Source organism: Ascaphus truei, chromosome 5, assembly GCF_040206685.1.
Source record: "Ascaphus truei isolate aAscTru1 chromosome 5, aAscTru1.hap1, whole genome shotgun sequence".
In the NCBI taxonomy this organism is placed as follows: Eukaryota; Metazoa; Chordata; class Amphibia; order Anura; family Ascaphidae; genus Ascaphus; species Ascaphus truei.
In genome coordinates, this window is record NC_134487.1 from 210,002,995 (window position 1) to 210,027,764 (window position 24,770).

General features: G+C 45.6%; 1 protein-coding gene and 1 long non-coding RNA gene across 2 annotated transcripts in view; one reads left to right on the forward strand and one right to left on the reverse strand.

Annotated features, from left to right (window-relative positions):
- Positions 1–343: 343 nt before the first annotated feature.
- On the reverse strand, positions 344–3,873 carry LOC142495745 (uncharacterized). Its single transcript, XR_012801806.1, has 2 exons — positions 3,777–3,873; positions 344–999 (listed from the first exon to the last, which is right to left on the reverse strand). It is a non-coding gene; the product is annotated as an uncharacterized LOC142495745 (long non-coding RNA).
- A 212-nt stretch (positions 3,874–4,085) lies between these two features.
- HSPA9 (heat shock protein family A (Hsp70) member 9) overlaps positions 4,086–24,770 on the forward strand; it is a 35,686-nt gene continuing 15,001 nt past the window's right edge. The window contains exons 1-9 of the mRNA XM_075601633.1: positions 4,086–4,322; positions 12,277–12,335; positions 13,418–13,505; positions 14,896–15,077; positions 15,823–15,947; positions 22,266–22,339; positions 22,708–22,814; positions 22,903–23,065; positions 24,286–24,378. Coding sequence (XP_075457748.1) covers positions 4,236–4,322; positions 12,277–12,335; positions 13,418–13,505; positions 14,896–15,077; positions 15,823–15,947; positions 22,266–22,339; positions 22,708–22,814; positions 22,903–23,065; positions 24,286–24,378 — 978 coding nt within the window. The 5' untranslated portion in view covers positions 4,086–4,235. The remainder of the gene's footprint in view (positions 4,323–12,276; positions 12,336–13,417; positions 13,506–14,895; positions 15,078–15,822; positions 15,948–22,265; positions 22,340–22,707; positions 22,815–22,902; positions 23,066–24,285; positions 24,379–24,770) is intronic.

Below are 24,770 nucleotides of genomic sequence, written 5' to 3' on the forward strand. Positions count from 1 at the left end.
ATGTGACAATGTGTGATCATGTGCCCATACCTTCAACAGTGCTGCAAAGAAATAGGGCAAATAATCCTGCAAGTAAGATAGCTAAAATAATTTGTGATTCATTCAAAACTTATTTCAATGCTTAAGGTGCTTTGCCTTGGCAAGAACCTCTGTAAAAATTGATAACAAAATTTAAATTAAGGTTCTGCGATTTAAAAAAAACAATGCATTCGATGTGTTCTCACTGTTCAGTTAATAAAAATTTACATTTTTGAGTTTCTTGTCACATATTTATATTTTTGTGTATGTATGTCATTATATTATACTTTTTATCAGTCAATAATTTTAATTGACACACACAAGGTTTCAAACTGTATAAAAAATGTTTATAATTATAAAGTGCCAACAACTGTAACATAGTTAACTTTTTATAACATGGGGAAACAAAAAAATACAAAGACAAAAGTGCAGTTACATTGAAACGGAACCACAATGATTAAAAACTGAACTACTGTTTTTTATTTTCACGAACTGCATTGATCACAAGGTCAATCATCTTTTTACGCAACTCCAACTTTCGCAGCGGCTCCAATTGTTTAATATGCGGTAGGAGGCTATAAAAGAAGTTCACATCTTCATCACGTTTCCCTTGCATTGTAGTAGTCATAAATTCAGACATTTTTTCTTCCATGACAAGGAGTTGTTTCTTTATATCATTAATTTTAACCTCGCTTGTCAACTTGATTTTTTTCTTTGGCGGTGCTTCTGGAGAAGTGGCAATCTCACTCATTGATGCATCTAGAATATTCGAGGTGGGCATGTCAGAAGGGACTTCTTCTAGATTAGAACTGGTGTTGGCCGGAGTCATCTGCACTTTTAAAAATGACATTAAAGAAAAATAGGGCTAAAATGAGGTAAACTCCTGGCTGCTTGGTCCTGGGTCCCAGAACGTGGAACTTTAACTTTCTTTAATTCTCTCCGATTAGAATTGCGTAGATTCTTCCACTTATTTTTTCCAATCTATATATAAAAAAAATGTTAACATTTGTCATGTTTATGTTTATAACACTCCTGTTTGACAACAACTGTACTTTTGATAATGGCCAGCACATTTATTAAGTTATATCAATAGCTGCAAAATATTTTTCATATTGTTTATAACATCAATGCGTACTTTATTTTTACATTTCTATATTAATAAACCAATACACTTACTTGATAAATTCATTATCCCACCAATATCTCCACAACTTGTCATGGAGGTATCCATCATAAGCTTAAATAAGTTGGTTACACAGGGCTTGCCTCTCATACACCAACCCAATCAATTCCTCTATAGAAGATTTGTCAATAATTACTTTTGAATTATTACACTGGAATTTGCTGTCGGTATACTCAAATCTTAAAACTTTCTGTTGTCTGGCAGTAAATGTAATGTTTTTGGTGCACTGTGATTGGCTACCATTTTGTGGCCTGTGATTGGTTTGTAAGGGATGCCCTGTGATTGGCCTTTCAAATCACGTGACACGGCCACCACATGAATAAAACAAATTTGCAAGTCTGTTCAACAGTCTCCACTGCGCGTGCAGTATGCTCGCTACTATTGGAATTCAGCATTTTGTTTTTGAGCCACGCGACGCCGCCGGGCGATTCTGGTATAATCACGGCCTTACACGTGTGTGACTTTCTCTACTACAGTTACTTATAGCAATATTTATATCGCCATTCTTTGGGGCTGTGCCAATACATTTTTTCAGACCCCAGACTACCTTGCATTTCAAGTTTGCGTGGTTTTTCATTATTTTCCCTTGATTTGAGAGATATTTTTATCAAAGTTTAATTTGATTTAAAACTAATTATGTATCTGTTACTGGTTTTGAGTCCCTTTTAAATGTATTGAATAACCTTCTATATTTGTATCTTTTATAAAATATTTTACACTTTTCGATATGGTTATTAAAAACTCAAGCAGCTTTTGCGCTGGTGGCAACGCTAATAAAAATGTTAAAAAAAGTAATCCATGTAAAAGTTGAAACTCTGATTAGTTAAGTAATGCAGTTTTTTTCCTGTGATGCAAGGCTACAGATTCCCTCCTCCCTCCCTAGTGCCAGGTAAATAAGGCGATTGATTGTTCAGCCTTTTATAACGGGCAGCAAGCTAATTAAAAGGTTTGGTTTGAGGCCCTCACTGTAACCTGCCAGCCTAAGTTTTACTTTAACCCCAATATCCAGCCCACACTGAACCCCAACTAGCACCAGGCCCGCCAACAGGGGGGGGGGGACAAAGGGTACTGGCGTCCCGGTTCCCATGCGTCAGGAGACCAGGGCCAAGCCATTTAATAAAAAAAAACAAAAAAAAAAACGCTGTGCCTGGTCTCCCTGTCGGCAGCGCCAGAAGTCAGCTGGGCAAAGCTTCCCGCGAGCCGACGTGAGAGGGAGGCCCGGCGGGAGCAGCATCGTGGGACAGGTGCCTGCAGCAGGGCCGGCCCCCTCCCGCAGCCTCGGGCACCGTCACCACCGCCCCCCCACAAAACAAACGCCAGCCACTGCCGCCCCCGCAACACCAATGCCTGCCACTGCCCGCCCCGCAGCACCGCCACCACCGCCCCCCACAGTCAATTACCCCCCGCAGCACCACCGCCAGCCATCGGGATCCCCTCGCGCCACCAGGCCCCCCCCCCCCCCCCGCAGTCACTGCCTCCAGCAGCACCACCGCCACCGTCAATGACCCCCTGCAGCATCACTGCCAGCCAGCGGGCTCCCCCCGCAACCACTGCCCCACGCAGCACACCGCCACCCACCGGCCTGACCTGACCATCCCCAAGGTAAGTCTGATTTTTATATGTATTGTGGGTATATTTCTATATGTATAGAGGGGCTGGGGTATTTTTTTTATATGTATTGGGGGGTTGGGGTATATTTGTATATTTATTGGGGGGCTGGGGTATATTTGTATATGTATTGGGGTCTGGAGTATATTTGTATGTTTTTGGGGGGGCTAGGGTATATTTGTATATGTATTGGGTGGTGGGGGTATTTTTTTAATATGTATTGGGGGGGTCAGGTACTTTTTATATGTATTAGGGGGTATTTTTATATGTTTCGGGGGGACGTGTGGGTATTTTTTATATGTATTGGGGAGGGGCTATATTTTTATATGTATTGGGAGGTTCTCGCATATTTTAGCATTGTGTACAGTATTTTTGGACATGCTACCTGGCAACACTAGCCACCGTCCCTCATCAGTCATCCTGCAGCCACCAGCCTAACGTCCCCCCTCCCCGTAGCAACTGCACCCCCTTCGCAGCCACCGGCCGTACCTAAGCAACCGCACATCCTGCAGCAACGGCCCTCCCTTCCCCTTCGCAGCCACCGGCTCTCTCTAAGCCAACGGCCCACCCCGCCCCAGCAGCCATCCCACCCCGCCCCAGCAGCCATCCCACAGCCACCCCCCACCCTGCAGCCACCGGGCCTGACCTGAGACCATCCACAAGGCAAATCTGATTTTTATTTGTATTGGGGGTGTATATTTTTATATGTATTTGGGAAGTGGGATGTATTTTTATATGTATTTGGGGGGTTAAGTAAACGTTGCGCGCTAAAAAAAATTCCTGTGGTTGGGGGGGGGGGGGGGGCTGCTTCTTTCATTTGTACTGAGCCCCATGATTTCTGTTGGCGGCCCTGACTAGCACATTATCATTTCTAATAATCAACCAGCTGCCGGTTAAACAGACACTTCCTTTCCCGTTATGTAACGCACCAAAAAATCGCATAATTTTCATCTGCGTACTTTCTTACCAAACACCATTACTATCCACATGCACGTTCAATGATGCAACCACGCAGCAACCGCTTTGCACTTTGTCCCCGCTGACCTTGAGAGGCATCACTCAACAAGGACCCAAACTAGCTGCCAAGTATTCTGCCTGCAAAACGTTACACTACCCGCGCGCGTAAAAATCGCCCCAAACTCACCGTCCTCAACATGCTTAAAACATGCATCCTTCTGAATGACCTCTGCGTGTTTTAACGTAGTATTTGCGCGTTGTTATTCCAACAGGCATGTAAAGGGCAGAGTAAGGCGGGGAGAGTTGGGTCTTTTCACGCCTTGAACTCTGCAGTCACACCCCACGTGGTTTGGAGACTTCTAGAAGTGGTGGTAGAGTGCCCGGCTCTGTCCTTTTAATTACTGTCTAACTGACAGGGCGAGTAGCCTGTTGTTCTCTTGTGTCGGTCTTCGTCTGTCCCGGTCGCATCATGCTGAATGCAAGCAGAACAGCTGCTCGTCTCCTCTCACACGTTCCCCGCAGCGGCGCCCGCAGTATGCTCACCTGTGCCCGCAAGGTATGTTTCACGCTGTACACCGGTGGCAAGGCCCGAGCACACTGTGCATAGAGATATCTTTACATGTTACCCGTCATATGATGAGGGCTTTGGTACAAATGCACCATGCGGTTATTAATGCGGAGTTTTCTAGTCTACATCACCAGGGTCACAATTTTGGCAGTGTCATGTGCCGCCATCATCTTCCATATACTGTCCTTCTATATCATCGTTAAAGGACCGAGACCGCGATTTGAAATTGGGCAACGTTGTAATGTTGTTGTTGGAGCAGAGGCATGCGTGTTGTTTGTGGAAGAATACAAGGGTAAAGTCTCTTTTCTCCATCAATCATGGGTTACATGATTATCATGTATCGGGATTACGGTGTTCCTTAAAACATGCTGGATTAACAATCTTCGTACATTTGTTTTATTTCCTTTTTTTTTTATTTTAACAAATGGTCTTTAACATTTATCATAACTAACACATTATGCATGTTATGCAAACCTCTTATTCATAAACCTATGGCCATTTTTGTTTGGGTGAAATTTGGTGGAGAGAAACCATTCATAAATGTGACTGGGGAGCACTTGAGTTGAGTTCTTTGAAATGTCATCAAGGTTACAAGAATCGTCTGAGGTTTTGCGTCATCCTGATTTATATTGCTACATTCGGTAACCAGAAACGTGGTTCTGTGTGGAAGTCTACGGAATTTCATGTGATGTTTGAGAAGATGCCCTGTTCTTTTACTTTATTAATGCTCTTTCCTTCGTACACTGTTTGGAACCCGTGCATGACATAATTGTGGTTGATTAAGTTACTACCTTAGTGGGTTTTGCTAATTGCAGAGATGACTAGTTAATGATGGTTGATTAGCAATTGCTGTTCTGTATATTTGGCAAATATATTTCAAATGACCTTCAAGCAGTCATTGACAAGTCTTCCTTTTTTTTGCGCCTCACATGGTGTGCCCCCCTCCTGCGCCTCACATGGCGACCCCCCCCCCCCTCCTGCGCCTCGGCAGTGGATATTCACAGTTGAGTGCAAATAGCCGCACGGCTATTCGCACTCAGTAGGAAATAAAATGGGGGGGAAAAAAGTCAGAACACTCTCCTATTGACATTCTATACCCCCTGCATCTGTAATCAGCGCGGCTTTAGGCTGAGTCCCCAGTCAGCACTGTGACGCGCGCCTGGCGGGGGGGCGGCGCATGCACAGCGCTAGTCTGCGGTCTGATGAGAGAGAGAGAAAGTTTGTGACGGGAGGGAGTGTGGCGGTAGGTTTGCGGGGGCGTGGCCATGACGTCCCGCGGCTGGTTCGCCCTCATTGGCTGAACCGCCAGCGGGGGTGTGGCCACGCCTCCTTCACAAATGCCGGAAGCTTAACCCAGACTACTTCCGGCGCTACCACAGGTAGATAACGCGATTTTTTATTTTTTTTTGCAGTGATTTCTTATTTTTTTTAATTAACAGTACCCTTTCTCCCCCGCTGTTGGCGGCCCTGATTAAGATCAATGGTGTACAGCACATATATCGTAACCCAGTTTATAATTGGTATACATCATTATGCATAAGGCCGCGTCCATTTTTAGTGCTTGCGGGCGGAGGCGCGCTTCCGCTCGGCACTGAGCCCCTACAGCCGCAATGAGAGCGGCTTTAGTAGGGGCTCGCCTACGCTTCTGCGCGCTTGTGGAAGCGTAGGTCTTAGGGAAATTTTACATTTCCCCACTTGCTGGCGCGCAGGTCCGGTCACGTGAGCGGTTCGCCGAATGAGGGCGAACCAGCTCTGTGACGTCACTGGCCCGCCTGCCGACGCACCCCCGGACGGCGCGCTGTCTAAGGCCAGGGAAAGCACCCGCTTTCCCTGAGCCTCAGCGCGCCTCCGCATGCTAGCAGGAACCCTGGCCGAGGCCTTATGTGTCTGGCCAGTGTGAGCATCGGGGCTTGAGACGCTTGCAGAGCAAGCAAAATTGAATTTGCCGCCTCCAAGCGCGTCACGTAAGCGGTTCACCTAATGAGGGCGAACCAGCTCAGTGCCGTTGTGGCCGCGCCCCCAGATGAGCGTGCACCTAGCCACAAATTGCACGGCCGAGCAGGGCGCAGCGCTCGTGTGCCAGCACGCCACGCTCCCTCTCAGGCTTTGAGAGTTTGGGATTGTGCCCAATGAGGGCGAACCAGCCGCGGGACGTCATGGCCACACCCCCGCAAACCTACCGCCACACCCCCTCCCGTCACAAACTTTCTCTCTCCCCTCAGACCGCAGATCGCGGACTAGCGCTGTGCATGCGCCGCCCCCGCCGCCAGGCGCGCGTCACAGTGCTGACTGGGGACTCAGCCTAAAGCCGCGCTGATTACAGATGCAGGGGTTATAGAATGTCAATAGGAGAGTGTTCTGTCTTTTTTTTTTTTTCCATTTTATTTCCTACTGAGTGCGAATAGCCGAGGTGTTATGAACACTGTAATGTCAGTAGGTTTCTATGTCTTTATTCACTACACAACATCATAAAGTCTTATAGCTCAATGGTTATGCTCCAGGCCATTAGCAGAGTGGACCAGGGTTCGATTCCTGGCTGGGGTGTTTATTTTTTTCCATTTTATTTTCTACTGAGTGCGAATAGCCGAGCTGCTATGAATACCGTAATGTCAGTAGGTTTCTATGCCTTTATTCACTAGAAAAGCATCATAAAGTCTTATAGCTCAGTGGTTATGCTCCAGGCCAGCGTTTCCCAAATGGTGGGTCGCGACCCGGCACCGGACCACGGCACCAAAATTGCCGGGTCGCAGCGAGGCTGGCCGCGCAGTGTCTCCTCCTCCCCGCTCCCCCCCCCCCACCCCTCAAGTTAAAAAAAAGGCAACCCCTCCCGAGCCCACCTCTTGAGCCCACCTCCGTGTCACCCCCTCCCGAGCCCACCTCCCGTGTCACCCCCTCCCGAGCCCACCTCCCGTGTCACCCCCCTCCCGAGCCCGCCTCCCGTGTCACCCCCTCCCGAGCCCACCTCCCTTGCCACCACCTCCCAAGCCCACCTCCCAAGCCCACCTCCCGTCCCGGGCAGCAGGGGATATCGGGGGCAGCAGGGGAAAGCATTCGGCGGCAAGGTAAGTCACCCCACCCAGTCACTGTCACCCACCCACCCTGTCACTGTCACCCAGTCACTGTCACTGTCACCCACCCACTGTCTCCCACCCAGTCACCTCACCCACCGTCTCCCACACACCCACCCACCCAGTCACTGCCTCCCACCCAAGTGTCCCAGTCCCCCCTCCGAGTCCCCCCTCCCAGTCCCAAAGTCCCCCCTCCTCCCCACCCAGTCACCCCTCCCCCCACCCAGTCACCCCTCCCCCCACCCAGTCCCCCCTCCCCCCACCCAGTCCCCCCTCCTCCTCCCACCCACCCAGTCCCCCCTCCCACCCGTCCCAGTCCCTCCCACCCACCTAGTCCCCCCCCCCTCCCAAACACCCAGTCCCTGGCCCCCCGCTCCAGTCACTCACATCCGTCATTGCCTGTAATTCACTGTTTGTGTCTGTGTGCGTATAGGGGAGTGTGTGTGTGTGTGTGTGTGTGTGTGTGTGTGTGTGTGTATATCGGGGGGGGGGGGGGGGCGTGTGTGTGTATCGGGCGGGGGTGTGTGTGTGTGTATCGGGGGGGGGGTGTGTGTATCGGGGGGGGTGTGTGTGTGTATCGGGGGGGTGTGTGTGTGTATCGGGGGGGTGTGTGTGTGTATCGGGGGGGGGTGTGTGTGTATTTCGGGGGGGGGGGTGTGTGTGTATCGGGGGGGGTGTGTGTGTGTATCGGGGGGTGTGTGTGTGTGTATCGGGGGGTGTGTGTGTGTGTGTATCGGGGGGGGTGTGTATCGGGGGGTGTGTGTGTGTGTGCTGTGTATCGGGGGGTGTGTGTGTGTGTATCGGGGGGTGTGTGTGTGTATCGGGGGGTGTGTGTGTGTATCGGGGGGTGTGTGTGTGTGTGTATCGGGGGGTGTGTGTGTGTGTGTATCGGGGGGTGTGTGTGTGTGTGTATCGGGGGGTGTGTGTGTGTGTGTGTGTATCGGGGGGTGTGTGTGTGTGTATCGGGGGGTGTGTGTGTATCGGGGGTGTGTGTGTGTGTGTATCGGGGGGTGTGTGTGTGTGTGTATCGGGGGGTGTGTGTGTGTGTATCGGGGGGTGTGTGTGTGTGTGTATCGGGGGGTGTGTGTGTGTGTGTATCGGGGGGTGTGTGTGTGTGTGTGTGTGTGTGTGTGTATCGGGGGGTGTGTGTGTATCGGTATCAGTGTATGTGTATCGGTATCAGTGTATGTGTGTGTCTGTGTGTATCAGTATCTGTGTGTGTGTGTAGCAGTGTCTTTGTGTGGCTGCGTGTGTGTATCAGTGGCTGTGCGTGTGTCAGTGGCTGTGTGTGTGTATCAGTGGCTGTGTGTGTCTGTGTGTATCAGTGGCTGTGTGTGTGTCTGTGCAGGCCCTATAGGCCAGTATAGGCGATAAATTTTTTAGTGGGTCACGAAGGAGAAGTTCAAAGTAACCGGGTCACGGAAAAAAAGTTTGGGAAACCCTGCTCCAGGCCATTAACAGAGTGGACCAGGGTTCGATTTCTGGCTGGGATGTTTATTTTTTTCCATTTTATTTTCTACTGAATGCGAATAGCCGTGCGGGCTATTTGCACTCAACTCTGAATATCCACTGCCCCGCGCCTCACATGGCAACCCCCCCCCCCCCCTGCGCCTCACATGGCGACCCCCCCCCCTGCGCCTCACATGGCGACCCCCCCCTGCGCCTCACATGGCGACCCCCCCCCCTGCGCCTCACATGGCGACCCCCCCCCTGCGCCTCACATGGCGACCCCCCCCTGCGCCTCACATGGCGACCCCCCCCTGCGCCTCACATGGCGACCCCCCCTGCGCCTCACATGGCGACCCCCCCCTCTCTGCGCCTCACATGGCGACCCCCCCTCTCTGCGCCTCACATGGCGACCCCCCCCTGCGCCTCACATGGCGACCCCCCCCCCTGCGCCTCACATGGCGACCCCCCCCCTGCGCCTCACATGGCGACCCCCCCTGCGCCTCACATGGCGACCCCCCCCTCTCTGCGCCTCACATGGCGACCCCCCCCTCTCTGCGCCTCACATGGCGACCCCCCCCCCCCTCTGCGCCTCACATGGCGAGACCCCCCCTGCGCCTCACATGGTGACCCCCCCTGCGCCTCACATGGCGACCCCCCCCCCCTGCGCCTCACATGGCGACCCCCCCCCTGCGCCTCACATGGCGACCCCCCCCCCTGCGCCTCACATGGCGACCCCCCCCCCTGCGCCTCACATGGCGACCCCCCCCCCTGCGCCTCACATGGCGACCCCCCCCTGCGCCTCACATGGCGACCCCCCCTGCGCCTCACATGGCGACCCCCCCCTCTCTGCGCCTCACATGGCGACCCCCCCTCTCTGCGCCTCACATGGCGACCCCCCCCTGCGCCTCACATGGCGACCCCCCCCCCCCCTGCGCCTCACATAGCGACCCCCCCCCCCTGCGCCTCACATGGCGACCCCCCCTGCGCCTCACATGGCGACCCCCCCTCTCTGCGCCTCACATGGCGACCCCCCCTCTCTGCGCCTCACATGGCGACCCCCCCCCCCCTCTGCGCCTCACATGGCGAGACCCCCCCTGCGCCTCACATGGTGACCCCCCCTGCGCCTCACATGGCGACCCCCCCCCCTGCGCCTCACATGGCGACCCCCCCCCTGCGCCTCACATGGCGACCCCCCCCCTGCGCCTCACATGGCGACCCCCCCCCCTGCGCCTCACATGGCGACCCCCCCTCTCTGCGCCTCACATGGCGACCCCCCCCCCTCTGCGCCTCACATGGCGAGACCCCCCCTGCGCCTCACATGGTGACCCCCCCTGCGCCTCACATGGCGACCCCCCCCCCTGCGCCTCACATGGCGACCCCCCCCCCTGCGCCTCACATGGCGACCCCCCCCCTGCGCCTCACATGGCGACCCCCCCCCCCTGCGCCTCACATGGCGACCCCCCCTCTCTGCGCCTCACATGGCGACCCCCCCCCCTCTGCGCCTCACATGGCGAGACCCCCCCTGCGCCTCACATGGTGACCCCCCCTGCGCCTCACATGGCGACCCCTGCGCCTCGCATGGCGCCCCCCCTCCTGCGTCTCGCATGGCCCCCCCCCTCCTGCGCCTCGCATGGCGACCCCCCCCCCTCTGCTCTTCACATGGTGACCCCCCCCCTCCTGCGCTTCGCATGGCGACCCCCCTCCTCCTGCGCCAAGGATGGCGCGGCCCCCCACGGCCTCGCATGGCGCGGCCCCACCCCTCTTGCGCCTCACATGACGACCCCCCCTGCGCCTCACATGGCGACCCCCCTCTGCACCTCACATGGCGACCCCTGCGCCTCGCATGGCGCCCCCCCCCTCCTGCGCCTCGCATGGCGCCCCCCATCCTGCGCCTCGCATGGCGACCCCCTCTCCTGCGCTTCGCATGGCGACCCCCCCTCCTGCGCTTCGCATGGCGACCCCCCCCCTCCTCCTGCGCCAAGCATGGCGCGACCCCACCCCTCTTGCGCCTCGCATGGCGCGACTCCCCCTCTTGCGCCTCGCATGGCGCGACTCCCCCTCTTGCGCCTCGCATGGCGCGACCCCCTCCCCCATCTTGCGCCTTGCATGGCACCGCGGCCTACATGGGAGACGCAACAGAGGCGCGCCTACTGCGGGAACTGACAGTGCCGCAGTATATCAAATTTGTTAATTGACGAACTTGTTTAACTAGGATTTTTTATTTTTTTATTTACGGATTTGTAGAATATCGTCTTGGCCTACGTCCATAGTGCAGGAGATGGCACGAGCCACGTAGCTTGCGCTGAAACAAACACTAGGACGATAATACATAGTGCGCTACGGGAGACTGGTGCTTTGCGCTATAAACCTGTTTGTATTTCCTGTGTAACGAACGGGCCACATGAGCGGTTTGCCCAACGTGAGCGAACCAGCTCCACGACATCACGGCTGCACCCCCGACACACCTCCCTGTCGCCTCTGACTGCAGGACAGGAAATATCTCCTGCTGCAGGTGAGCGTGCGCTGCTCTAAGGAACGCGGAAGCTAGCATGTTCCACTATAGCCGAGGCCTTACACAAGGAGAGCCTGCAGTGCGCACACTTTCTGACGAGTCTCTTCGCATACATTTTTTTTAATGTAATTTTTTATTGTATAGAGTTCTTGGGGCCAGATACACTAAGCGCCATTAAATCTGAGCAAATGTTAGGTTTTCTAAATTAGTATAATTAGAATAAGTTTATTGCATCTCTGTCCACATAGGTAAATATATGCAAAAACATTGTCTGTTTAACTCAATAGCAAACAAGCCAGGTTAAATTGGCACTAAGGAGAAGACAGACTTTTTGTACTAGAGTTCCCAAACAGATCTTTATTCAATGTGTGGAAAGGGAACCGTTCACAAAAAGGAACCCCGCAAATACACGAGATACAAATTGGCATATAAGTGCAAAGTGTATTAAAATTGGCATATTTCCCCGGTCCCTCAGATGTGTCCCTTTGTCACAATCCGTAGTGCCCTGTTTCGCCTCTTTTCTTCCTTTGCCAAACACATTCTCTCCGTGTATTGTTCAAAAGATTTTTGGAGGAGGTATTGAAGTCACTTAGGACTAAAATAAAACAAATCTCCGTCTCTCAAAGTCAGTAAAAAATTAACCAAACACAAGGATCAAAACTGGGTTAGCATTATTTATTCCATTTAGCTGATTGGCTTTACGATTGACCCTAATGTTAATTTAGGCTAGCATTGGATTAAATAGCCTTAACAGATTTGTGTATTTGTTTCTTAGTTTACAGTTACTTCTACTCCAAATAGTGTTCTGTACAAGGAAATTGAGATGCCTCTTGCAAACATAATGGCACTTAAACAAAATTGTTGGTAATATTTCAATTATCATATTATTAACGTTTAGTTATTATTTTTTTAGGGTTGCTGGAATATCCTCAATGAAGATGTTGTTAACTCCATGTTTAAACGTGGTTATGCGTAAGTATTTTCAATAAAATGTAACCATCAGAATCTAATTCAAAATGTTTGTATTAAGTAGATTTTGTATGATAATCTGAATTTATTGTTTTTGGAATTAAAAAAAAAGGCTGGAAAACATGTATAGAATATTTTCACCATGTAAAATGATGTAACACCTTATGCAACTTGTGAGCTGTTTTATTTAAGTGCATATTTTCCCCCTATATATTTTAATATCCGTGTTGACAAAATACACTAAAGATGTTACACACTGGCTGAATAATTTCAGTGTGTTTTTTTCCATCTTAAGGTCATTATTTCAATGCTTGAGCAACTGAAGACTGATGACTGGCATCCCAGTCAACCACAAACGTTAAAGCAGTATATTTGGGACTGCAGAGCCTGTGGTGTTGGTGTTATTTACCATGCTGGGATCCCCTGTGTCCCCCTACCGCTCCATGTTTCCTTCCCTAGTGTTTTTTTTTTTTTTCCTCCTCTCCCTTCTTTTCTCCCTTCCCCTGTACTATTTGTTCTTATTCAGTCCTGCTATGAAAGGTTTGCGTAAGAAACCTGTTTTGGGTCAAAGTGTACAGTGCTTGAAATTTAGGGTGGTCATCAACCATGTACAGGCATACCCCACATTAGCATACGCAATGGGTCCAGAGCATGTATGTAAAGCTAAAATGTACATAAAGTGAAGCACTACATTTTTTCCAATTATCGATGCTTCGGTACAGGTAGGGAGCCGGTATTTCTGTTCAGGACGTGCTGACAGGCGCATGCGCGAGCTGCCGTTTGCCTATTGGGCGAGGGGAAACGGCGCATCACTACTACTACGGCGGTCTGTAGGGCAGAATGTGTCCGTACTCGCGAGGTGAGCGTACGGACACGGGTATGATGCTATTAAAAATATATTTTATCCACTCCTTTGTGGTTGAGGCTTATCTGGCAACTGTATCGATCAAAAATGTGTTGACTTGTTGATTCAGCGTCGAAAATAAATATAAACCGTATAAAACCAGGGTAAGGGAACAACTTTTCAAGCGACATGTTGAATACAGCGAATGTGTTTTTTCGTTTTTATTTTTCTTCTGCTGCAGTTCTGAGGCTATTAAAGGAGCAGTTATTGGTATTGATCTGGGGACAACAAACTCTTGTGTCGCCGTTATGGAAGGAAAGCAGGCAAAGGTAAGATGAAAGACGATGAATTGTGTAAATCTCTTCCTGTGGCTATGGATGTTTTAGCTTAATGGCTGAAACACAAAAAAAACAAAAGTGCAGACGCATATAGTGAAGTTCCAAAATTCATATATATTAAAATGGTAAGATATCTACGTACATCAATTCAGAAAATATTAGGCATTTCATGCACTTAAGTCATGTGTTACCCGGCACCTCAACGACCACAGGATCAGTTTAATGTCCACTTGACCGTCCGCATGGAGATTCAGGCATAAAGACGCTTGACGGCAATATCGCTTTACGGACAGTCGCAATCTGCACGGAACTTCCGAGGAACGAGCCTGACGGCGGCTCCAATGGTCCCGGTATCCGAGGGCGATTACCCATACACACAGAGGCGAATTGAGGGTCCCTTGAGGACGACAGACGAATAGATCTTTATGCCTGAATCTCCATGCGGACGGTCAAGTGGACATTAAACTGATCCTGTGGTCGTTGCGGTGCCGGGTAACACATGACCTAAGTGCATGAAATGCCTAATATTTTCTGAATTTATGTACGCAGATATCTTACCATTTTAATATATATGAATTTTGCAACTTACTTCACTATATGCGTCTGCGCTTTTGTTTTTTGGTGTTTCAGTTGTTCTAGGGGTGTTGAGTCACTCCTATTATCTTCAGCTGCAGTCGTAAATTTGCAACTCCAGAGGTTGTTGTTATTTATATCACATAGGTGTTTAAGTGGGATATTTTCTCTTCACAATAGAATTTATTAGTTGCGCACTTCTATTCTATTCTTTATCTTAATGGCACCTGTTATCCAATAAACTGTGATTTACAGAGTGATATTAATGACTGATCTTACAAGGAACGGCTATGCTTTTTTTGTTGGCTGTGTGGCACATGTCCCCGTGCAAACTACTTGTAATATTTCAGAATTGTTGAAGCTCTGCTCACAAGTTCATAATGCAATTCTTCATTTATTGTAACAGTCAAGAACAGAGGAAAAACAATGTTTCGGGTCCTGAAACGTTGTTTCTCCTCTGTTCTTGGCTGTTACAATAAATGAAGAATTGCATTGTGAACTTGAGTAGCGCTGTACTTTCCCTCTGTCCTGGAGGTCACCTGAATTTTGAGAGATTTGTTTGTCAATGTTGTGTTTGCTGCACAGGATTCTCCTTGCCTGAAACTGTTTCCCCACACTTTGGAATAGAACTGTAGAGGCCTCGTGCAGCAGCCAGTACATCGCACCTCTGAGTTTTAAGATAGATTTGTTGTGTTGTGTGGGGAAATGTCTCTGATTTTTAAAGACATTTTGAATAAAGAACAATATCTGGGATCCGATGATGAATTATTATTATTATTTCTTTTTAACTATTGTGTTTTCATTTCAGGTACTAGAAAATTCAGAAGGTGCCAGAACCACCCCTTCTGTCTTAGCCTTTTCAGCAGATGGTGAGCGATTGGTGGGAATGCCAGCTAAACGCCAATCAGTGACTAACCCTGAAAATACATTCTATGCAACAAAACGACTTATTGGCCGGCGCTTCGATGATTCTGAGGTTCAAAAAGATCTGTATGTATTAGATTTATGAAAACCGTGTAACCCTATTTTACTGTTTTTAATGTCATTTGACCCTAAAAGTGAAGGTTTAGGGTGGTGGATTTTGTAGTAGTAATCCACATCAACAAAAATAGTCTGGACTGCACTCGCATTGAAAGTGTATACAGTATATCCCAAAAAAGTAGATGTCAAGGAACTGGTTACTTACCATAAAAGTAACCTGTTAACAATCAAGAATACCAGATTGTCCAAACAGTCCATTTATAAAAAAATAAAAACTTGGGTTAACTGAAACATATAAATATATGTTAAGTCATGAGATAATCTGATATTAATCAGATGCTGTGAGGAGTGGTTTACTCCATTAAAAAAAAGAACATTTCTAAAACTGTGTTGTTGTCCTGTGTTTGAGGTTTCGGAGAGGAAAAGTAGAATTTAAAATGGGTTTGCATCACTAAAGGCAACAACTGATGGACTCCACAACTTGAATAAAAACATGATAAAGTTTTATATATTTTAGAAGAACAGAGGAGATTATGGGCGCTACAGGGTAGAAAATGGAAGGGGCTACTAGATTGTGTCTGTGTGTGTCTCTTCTATATCGATTTGAAAACCCGTAATAGAAGCATGGCACAATGGATAAAATGCCCCACTTTGTCAAAAGGTATGTTTTTTACTACATGTACTAGGTACTTCAAATTAGAATCCTCCTTTATTAATAATTACTTTATTTCTCCCCTTTTTTACTCTTCTTCAGTAAAAACGTCCCTTTTAAAATTGTGCGGGCCTCAAATGGCGATGCCTGGGTTGAAGCACATGGAAAACTGTATTCTCCAAGTCAGATTGGTGCATTTGTGTTGATAAAAATGAAAGAAACGGCAGGTTAGTGCATCATATTTTGTTAGACATGTTTTATTTGTTAGTGAAAGTGTGTTCTTCATGAGATGCACATATCTGTTCGGTGTCTACTACACACCAAATGAACGTTGTTTACTGCAGTACTTTTACCAATTAAGGTTTAGTAGTGGATTTATATTTGTTTTCTCCAGGATAGCACAATAAAAATTCTTAAACTGCAGATTAAGTTTGTTTATTGGGCAAAAGTCTGCTTACGCCCCCCCAAAAATGACATGGATCTAAACTACAAAATAACACTAGTACAGGTCTATTTATTTTATTTATTTATTTATTTTTTGGTACATGGAAAGAAAACTATCAGGTATGGAAACCTGATACAATAAAAGTTCCCAATTCTCTGAATGTAGGAGCAGTTCGTGGGTCCGGAATTCGATATCTCAGAGTCTCTTGGATGGTAGTTCTGAATCTGCAATTACACAAAACAAAACGACCATTGCGCAGTAACCTCTGATTATTCGTTCACACCCCCACCGCTGCTAGCTACTTACTTAAAAGTAGAAGATAAAGGGCCTTGAAAGGTATCTTTAACTTGTGCTCCGGTGTGCAGGCTGGATATCAGTGGATTACCAGATGGTATTAACCCTCTCCACACAGTTGCGAATACATGCATAAAATGGAATACAATAGAAAAACCAATGGTATGATACCATATAAAATTTAATAAAACAATAAGGACTCACCGCAGTACACTCACATGCTGACCAGCCCTATGGACAGGATACAATGTGCCGTCCGCTTGCTTGAGAGGATAGAAAAGCGGTGCATATGGAGGTAAGGTCCTGCGTTTGCCTCCTTGTGGCCGCGACTCGGAGCGCCAGGTCCACCTCCGATGACGTCACTGCTAGACCGCCCCTTCTCCTCTACAAGCCCGTGCATGCCGTATCACGTCCTGCTGAAACTCCACCCTACGCGCGTTACGTGACTGCTGACGTCACTTCAGGGGTAATGGAGTTACGTGCTATTTAAGCACATACAGAGCTAACCGCATGGCTCCTATGGGACAGCTAATTCTAAAGGGACCGGCTTGATGTATATCAACACAAATACAAATTTAGGACGTTAATCACGATCAAAAACTTCCTAAATAGCAATTAGACATTAAAAAGAATTTACACATTATGTATTCCACCTAGAATTCATAAACAGACACAAAGTTGATTAAAATAAACATGCTAGCAACTTGAAAGAGATAATCTAGCCAACCTGCACTGGCCTGAATGGGCTATAATATGAAATAATAGCTGGAAAGGAACAGAGGATGCAGAGGAGAAATCGGACTAGTGGAACAGATAACAAATACCTCAAAAATACATAGAACAGACCTAGCCATCCTTTAAAAAGGAGGCTAAATCGAATTCTATATTTAGACCTCTTGGGGTCAATGCCTGGATATTAGGTTTATCTCGTCACCCCCTCTCCAATTTTGTTTGGGGCATTCAATGCCCTTACAAACCAATCCTTCTGGATTTTGATTATGTTTAATTTTGAAGTGGTTTGAGACGCTGTGTGTCTCTAAACCTCGGTCTACCTGTTCGCCCTACATATTGTAGCCCATAAGGGCACTCTTAACAGGTAGACCGTGAATAGACTCCTGCAGGTTATGAATGATTTGATTGGAAATGTTGCTCCTGTATTATTTGATTTAAAGTCTCTACATTTAGAGCTAAACCTACAACCAATACACTTACTACATGTAAAGAAACCAATCAATTCTTTTAGCCATATAGTATTGCGTTCTTTGGCTATATTTAGTGGACAGCTAGGAGATAGCCTTAGTTTTAAATTATCCACCTTTTTAAATACTATTTGTGGACATTTAGGTAATATCGTACTGAGTAGTGTATTTGTAGTAGTGTAATTGAAACCAAAACATTCTATAAAAAGGTGGATGCCAATACCTACCTTTTAGCATCAAGCTATCATAATCCGAGATGGATTAATAATATCCCAAAAGGCCAGTTTATGAGAACGAAACGTAACTGCTCCCAGTTAGAAGTGTTTAACACACAGGCTGATCTAAGGGACAAATTTATGGACAGAATATAGCTATACTAGGGTGACGAGAGCATTAGAAACAGTGACATACCAGCAGGGAGGATCTGATCCTCATGAATAATAAAGAAAATAAAAGCAAATCAGAAGGGGTTGAATTTATTCCATTTATTACTAAGTACAACGGAATGGCTAATAAAATAATTCAAATAATTAAAAAACACTGGTGAATTCTACAGGGTGATGCACTACTCAGTACGATATTACCTAAATGTCCACAAATAGTATTTAAAAAGGCGGATAATTTAAAACTAAGGCTATCTCCTAGCTGTCCACTAAATATAGCTAAAGAACGCAATACTACATGGCTAAAAGAATTGAATGGTTTCTTTACATGTAGTAAGTGTATTGGTTGTAGGTTTAGCTCTAAATGTAGAGACTTTAAATCAAATACAGGAGCAACATTTCCAATCAAATCATTCATAACCTGCAGGAGTCTATTCACGGTCTACCTGTTAGAGTGCCCTTGTGGGCTACAATATGTAGGGCGAACAGGTAGACCGTTAAAGCGACGCTTTGCAGAACATATATATATAATATAAAATGAGGTTTAGAGACACACAGCATCTCAAACCACTTCAAAATTAAACATAACCAAAATCCAGAAGGATTGGTTTGTAAGGGCATTGAATGCCCCAAACAAAATTGGAGAGGGGGTGACAAGATAAACCTAAATATCCAGGCGTGAAAGCTTTTGGATCTATACCCTAAAAACATTGACCCCAAGAGGTCTAAATATAGAATTCGATTTAGCCTCTTTTTTAAAGGATGGCTAGGTCTGTTCTATATTTTTTTGAGGTATTTGTTATCTGTTCCACTAGTCCGATTTCTCCTCTGCATCCTCTGTTCCTTTCCAGCTATTATTTCATATTATAGCCCATTCAGGTCAGTGCAGGTTGGCTAGATTATCTCAAAGAAAAAACAGTGTTCAGCCAGTGCACCAGATGGTGTCAGCGTTTGTCATGTGGGCTGAGTGGGAGGAAGCTGAATGTGACCTCTAGAGTGACCGGAGTGTGTGGAGAAGGTAGAAAAGTAATTAAACCCTTACCTGTATCTCCACTCCGGTCTGGGTACTGCTTGCCTCTGCTTCACCAGCTCCCGCGTGCAGCCTTCAGAAGAATAACATGGAAAGGAAGGGCTCCGGCGCAACTGCGCATGATATTCTCCAAGAAGTCCCGGATGAATTCAAAAAACTTTATTGGCACAAGAAAACAATAGGGCTACACCACGATCTCCCCCTCTATGCGTTTCACCCTCTAGAATAGGGCTTCACCCTCTAGAATAGGGCTTCATCTCGGAGTGGGGAGACGTGGTATATGCCTGAACATTTATAGTAAAAAGCCCGCGAAAACGGGTGAATATAATTAACCCCTTCATGGAAAAATAGCACATAGTGACATGACATCATGCACATAATACAAAATACATATCTATTATATAGAAGCCTGCATAGTGGGTTATATCTATAATAACCACATATGGCTTATCTTATGGCAAGTCAATTAACATGAAGGGACTTCAAAAAGTTAAAAACTATTTGCAGCATTTCAAAGTAATGCTATGCCCCTGATGTAATTAATCCATTAATAAACATGCCGTCTCAAATCATCTAATCTAGGTAAAGCATATTATAATGCATATAACACTAGTGTTAAATGGTAAGTAATTAATAGAAACTGCTGGTTGGAATCATAATATCAAAGGGGAAATGGCATGAAAAAGGGGAGGGGGGGGAAGGCAGGGGAAGAAGGAAAGGGGGAGGGAGAGGGGGATTTGGGGGGGGGGGGAGAAAGCAAGAAAGAAACAGACGGTGAATATCTAATAGAATATCTAAATCAAATAATCCTTCTGTAATGTTAAAGTTAAAATATTCAGAAAAAATACAGAAAGAACACGGCATGTCACAAAAATCTGGTATTGTATTATAGGAAACATCGTAAATCCCATTCTATGTTGAGTCCATTGGGTTGCAGAGTGTTTAATGCAAAAATCCAATGAGCCTCTCGTTGATACAAGATTTTGATCCGATCTCCTCCGCGAGGAGGTAAAGGAATATGCTCAATGGCTAGACATTGCAACGAACCTACTGTACCCAATGGACAGGTGTTAAAATGTGAGGATACCGGATGCATCATATCGTGATTACGTATAAGTCTCAAGTGCTCTAAGATGCGAATCTTAAGCACTCTGCTAGTAAGACCAACGTATTGTTTCTTACATCCACATTGTAATAGGTAAACCACAAAAGATGTCTGACAAGACATAAAGGATTTAATCTTAAAGTTACGTGTTTCATCACAGTTGGTAAAATATGTTGATTTTCTCATGAAGGAACAGATCTTACAATGACCGCATTTGAACGAACCCTGTAATTTGGGAAATAAGGATAATCTATCGTTCTTATGCGTACTGGGCTGTAACATACTAGTTTACAAGAGATTGCCTAGTGTAGCCGCTTTGCGAAAGACTACACGAGGGCCAGTGCAAACCATTTTTTGTAGCAAAGGGTCCAAGGATAATGTGGCCCAGTGCTTCTGAATTATTGATTTAATAGCATTGGCTTGCTCGCTGAAATTGGTGATAAAGTAGGGCGCATCAATGCCCTCAAAGGGCATACCTGCGTCCGATTTATTTAAATTCATATTGATTAACAAATCTCTTTCAGTGCCCAGGGCTATTTCTAGACACAGCTTATGAAATAGCCCTGGTCAGCAGTCACGTAACGCGCGTGGGGTAGAGTTTCAGCAGGACGTGATACGGTGTGCGCTGGCTTGTAGAGGAGAAGGGGCGGTCTAGCAGTGACGTCATCGGAGGTGGACCTGGCGCTCCGAGTCGCGGCCACGAGGAGGAGGCAAACGCAGGACCTTACCTCCATATGCACCGCTTTTCTATCCTCTCAAGCTTGCGGATGGCACATTGTATCCTGTCCATAGGGCTGGTCAGCATGTGAGTGTACTGCTGTGAGTCCTTATTGTTTTATTAAATTTTATATGGTATCATGCCATTTGGTTTTTCTATTCCATTTTATGCATGTATTCGCAACTTTGTGGAGAGGGTTAATACCATCTGGTAATCCACTGATATCCAGCCTGCACACCGGAGCACAAGTTAAAGATACCTTTCAAGGCCTTTATCTTCTACTTTTAAGTAGCTAGCAGCGGTGGGGGTGCGAACGAATAATCAGAGGTTACTGCGCAATGGTCGTTTTGTTTTGTGTAATTGCAGATTCAGAACTACCATCCAAGAGACTCTGAGATATCGAATTCCGGACCCACGAACTGCTCCTACATTCAGAGAATTGGGAACTTTTATTGTATCAGGTTTCCATCCATTTTTTTTATCTTTTCTGTTACCAATTGTACTAGCCGTATGGATAGGTTTGTTGTTAATCCTTAGGCAGCCACTCCCTCATTCACTATTAGGCGTTTGTGGGATCCCTTGCACACCTGGTATACCTTTCATTTAAGATATATTCAGTTTACTTTCATTCATAATTTTGTATTGTTTAGGTTTGGTAATAGGTTGAGCGCTTAGTATATGTTTAGTTTTTTTCATTTTTTTTATCATTTTTTGGTACATACTGCAATTTTCTTTTATTCAAAGTAGCATACACAACCCCTGCAAGTTCTGAAGCCAAACCCACTACGTCATATATATTTGTGCCAAAAGGAATGCAACTAGGTTTGTGACCTAATGTATACAACAAAAAACACATTGGATGTTGCATTGGGGCTTTTTGTCGTTTTGTTCTATTCAAAGTAGCAATGAAAATCTGTGTGACACAGTAAAAGTGTACATTTCATTGTACAGCTAAAAGGCTAGTTGACATTTGGTGTTCACTTTAAGTAGAAGACTTAAAGGGGGGGTGGGGTTTACAACGGCACTACTGTTCTGCTTCTTTATAATTGTGCCTTCTTCAGGGACATCCTGATCCCAGACCATAAATATTCTATAATGCATTGTTGAATTTTGTTTTTTATATATCCATAAGGGTTGACTTTTTCATGTTCTTTTGATGCTTAACATTTTAAGCATGTTGTAATACTGTGCTCGAACAGCATCAATTTACCACATTTACATCACTAAGGTTTAAACTGCACTTTGACTCGGGTGGCGTACCAGACTAGTCTGCCTTTTAAATAAGGGACTCCTAAATCCATTATAAAAATTTGGATGTGGACATTCTTTTGGTGTTTTTGCTCCTCCATACTGATTTTTTTGTTTTGGCAGAAAATTATTTGGGTCATGCTGCAAAGAATGCTGTTATTACAGTGCCTGCTTACTTCAATGACTCGCAGAGGCAGGTACGGCTTCATCACAATTGAATTATTTTGTTATGGGAAAGCAACTTGCTTCAGGATTCTCCATTACTGAACGATTAATGTCTAAATATAATTTTTTTAGATATGCATATTATCTATTAGCGGTGGTTTTATTAATTTTTCTCTTCGTCTTTTGTATGTAGTATGCTTGGTGCTGGCCCGGTTGTTCTTTGCTTTTTTTTAATTTATGTATTTGCCTGTTTTTGTATTTGAATGGTTTGTAGAAATGTACTTGTTACCAGATTCTTTTGAATTCATGCTCAATACGAATTCTCCTTTTTTGAGCTCCTTGTTATTGAGAGCATTGCTGCGAGCCAAGTATTCTGAAGAATTTCCAAATGTATTTTTAGGCAACAAAGGATGCTGGGCAAATCTCTGGGCTGAATGTCTTGAGAGTTATAAATGAGCCCACTGCTGCAGCCCTCGCTTATGGCCTGGACAAATCTGACGATAAAATGTAAGCAACGTTTTATAGCCCCGTTTCAACAATCTACTCAAACATGTTTCTGACCGATTATAACCATGTGCTTTTTTTTTCTTTGCAGTATTGCTGTCTATGACCTGGGGGGTGGCACTTTTGATATTTCAATCTTGGAGATCCAGAAAGGAGTATTTGAAGTGAAATCCACCAATGGTGACACCTTCCTGGGGGGTGAAGATTTTGACCAAGCTTTACTACAGCATATTGTGAAGCAGTTCAAGAGAGAGGTTAGTTAATTTCTGTTTGGGTCAGCTTCCAATCACTTTCTGAATAGAGAAATTTGGTGCCTGGCATGTAAAGCAGCCGTCAAAGCTGTGGTGGGTTTTTTTTTTTTTTTATTAATTTATTTTCCCCTTTTAATATGTGCATCAATACAATCCACACAATAAGTAATTAGCTAAGTTGCTGATCGATCCGTTCTCCTTTGGTTGATCAGCGATGATTCGGCTCTTGGGTACACTAAATGTCTGTGAGTGCAGAATAAGAGGACCAAAGATGCAAAGTTCTTTGGGGAAGATCATGTGACCAGGCAGTCACTAAATACATTTGGTGCACTGCTAGAGGGAAGGCAGGGCTCGAAGAGGGGTGTGCCAGAGCCTGTTTCAGAAGAGGAACGAAATGTGACTTTGTAAATGGTTGCTATAGAAACAATGCTTGTTAAATATACATTAAAAATATGATTCAAAGTTGTTTGTTTATTTTTCAACTTGTAACATTTCTTTAATAAATAAATATCAAGTATTTTCTCATAGTACAGAACTGATTTACTAATAAAATAGTAGGATATTGCTTGGTCTGTAACTTTAACTAACAAAAAAACCATAGCGTAGGAGCGTTCAATCTAAAATAAAGGAAGAATAAACACCATCTTCTGAAGGGGAATGCCACCAACACACGAAGCGATATTTGAGAAAGTGGTTTATTAAATATCAACGTTTTTGTCACATACTTTGACTTTTGTCAAGATTTAGTCAAAGTATATGACCCCAAACAACCACAGTCTTGCATCTTAGTGAGACTATACAACAAAGGCTGTCTATTTGAAACATTGATGGCGGGAAAAATGGCGCAGTGACTTAAATCGGCAGGTGATATCAATGTTGTACCAAAAAGTACAACTGTGAACCGGGGAGGTCCATCTGGTTTTTTGATCTGGGGATCTCCCGGTTCCTGAGACTTTATTATTCATTTTTGTCAATTTTCACACCAATCCACTAGTGACTGCTGGGTCACTAACGAAATTGCAACATAATTCCCTGCTAAGTGTTTAAGGCTTTTGAAGCTCCCGTAGTGATTGACAGGTGTAGTAAGCATTGGACATACTGACTTGGGAACCAGTGATGTTGCCTGGGAATTGATTTATTTATTTTTAAAGCACACACATTGTGACGTTCTTATGTCTCAAGCAAGTTTGTGGATTTAATATTTTTGTTTAATTATTTTTAAGTCTGGTGTGGACCTGACCAAAGACAACATGGCACTTCAAAGAGTGAGAGAAGCGGCTGAAAAAGCAAAATGTGAATTGTCCTCATCTGTGCAGGTATGGTTTTTTATTTTTATATGTTGCAAAGTGAACTTTGTGCTAATTACTTCCTACAAGTCGTGAGTACTATAATTTTTCACAGTACAATGGAATAACTTGGTCTTTAGTTGTCATTTGACTTGCATTAGGTTATTAATATTTGCATGCAAGCTACAGTTCTTAAATATTAAATTAAAAGCAATTCCTAATATTTTGAGATTTTTTTTTTTTTTTTAAATCTGTACCATGACAAACGTTTTCTTGTATAAAGTGCTCCAGAAATATTTGTAATTTTTCGATGTCAAGCGGTAAAAGAAAATGTCTTATTTTCTCCATGGCATATAATGAAGTAGATCGTAGATGAAATAGAAAAAATCATTGCATTTCTGGGTTTTAATGATCAAATGGTA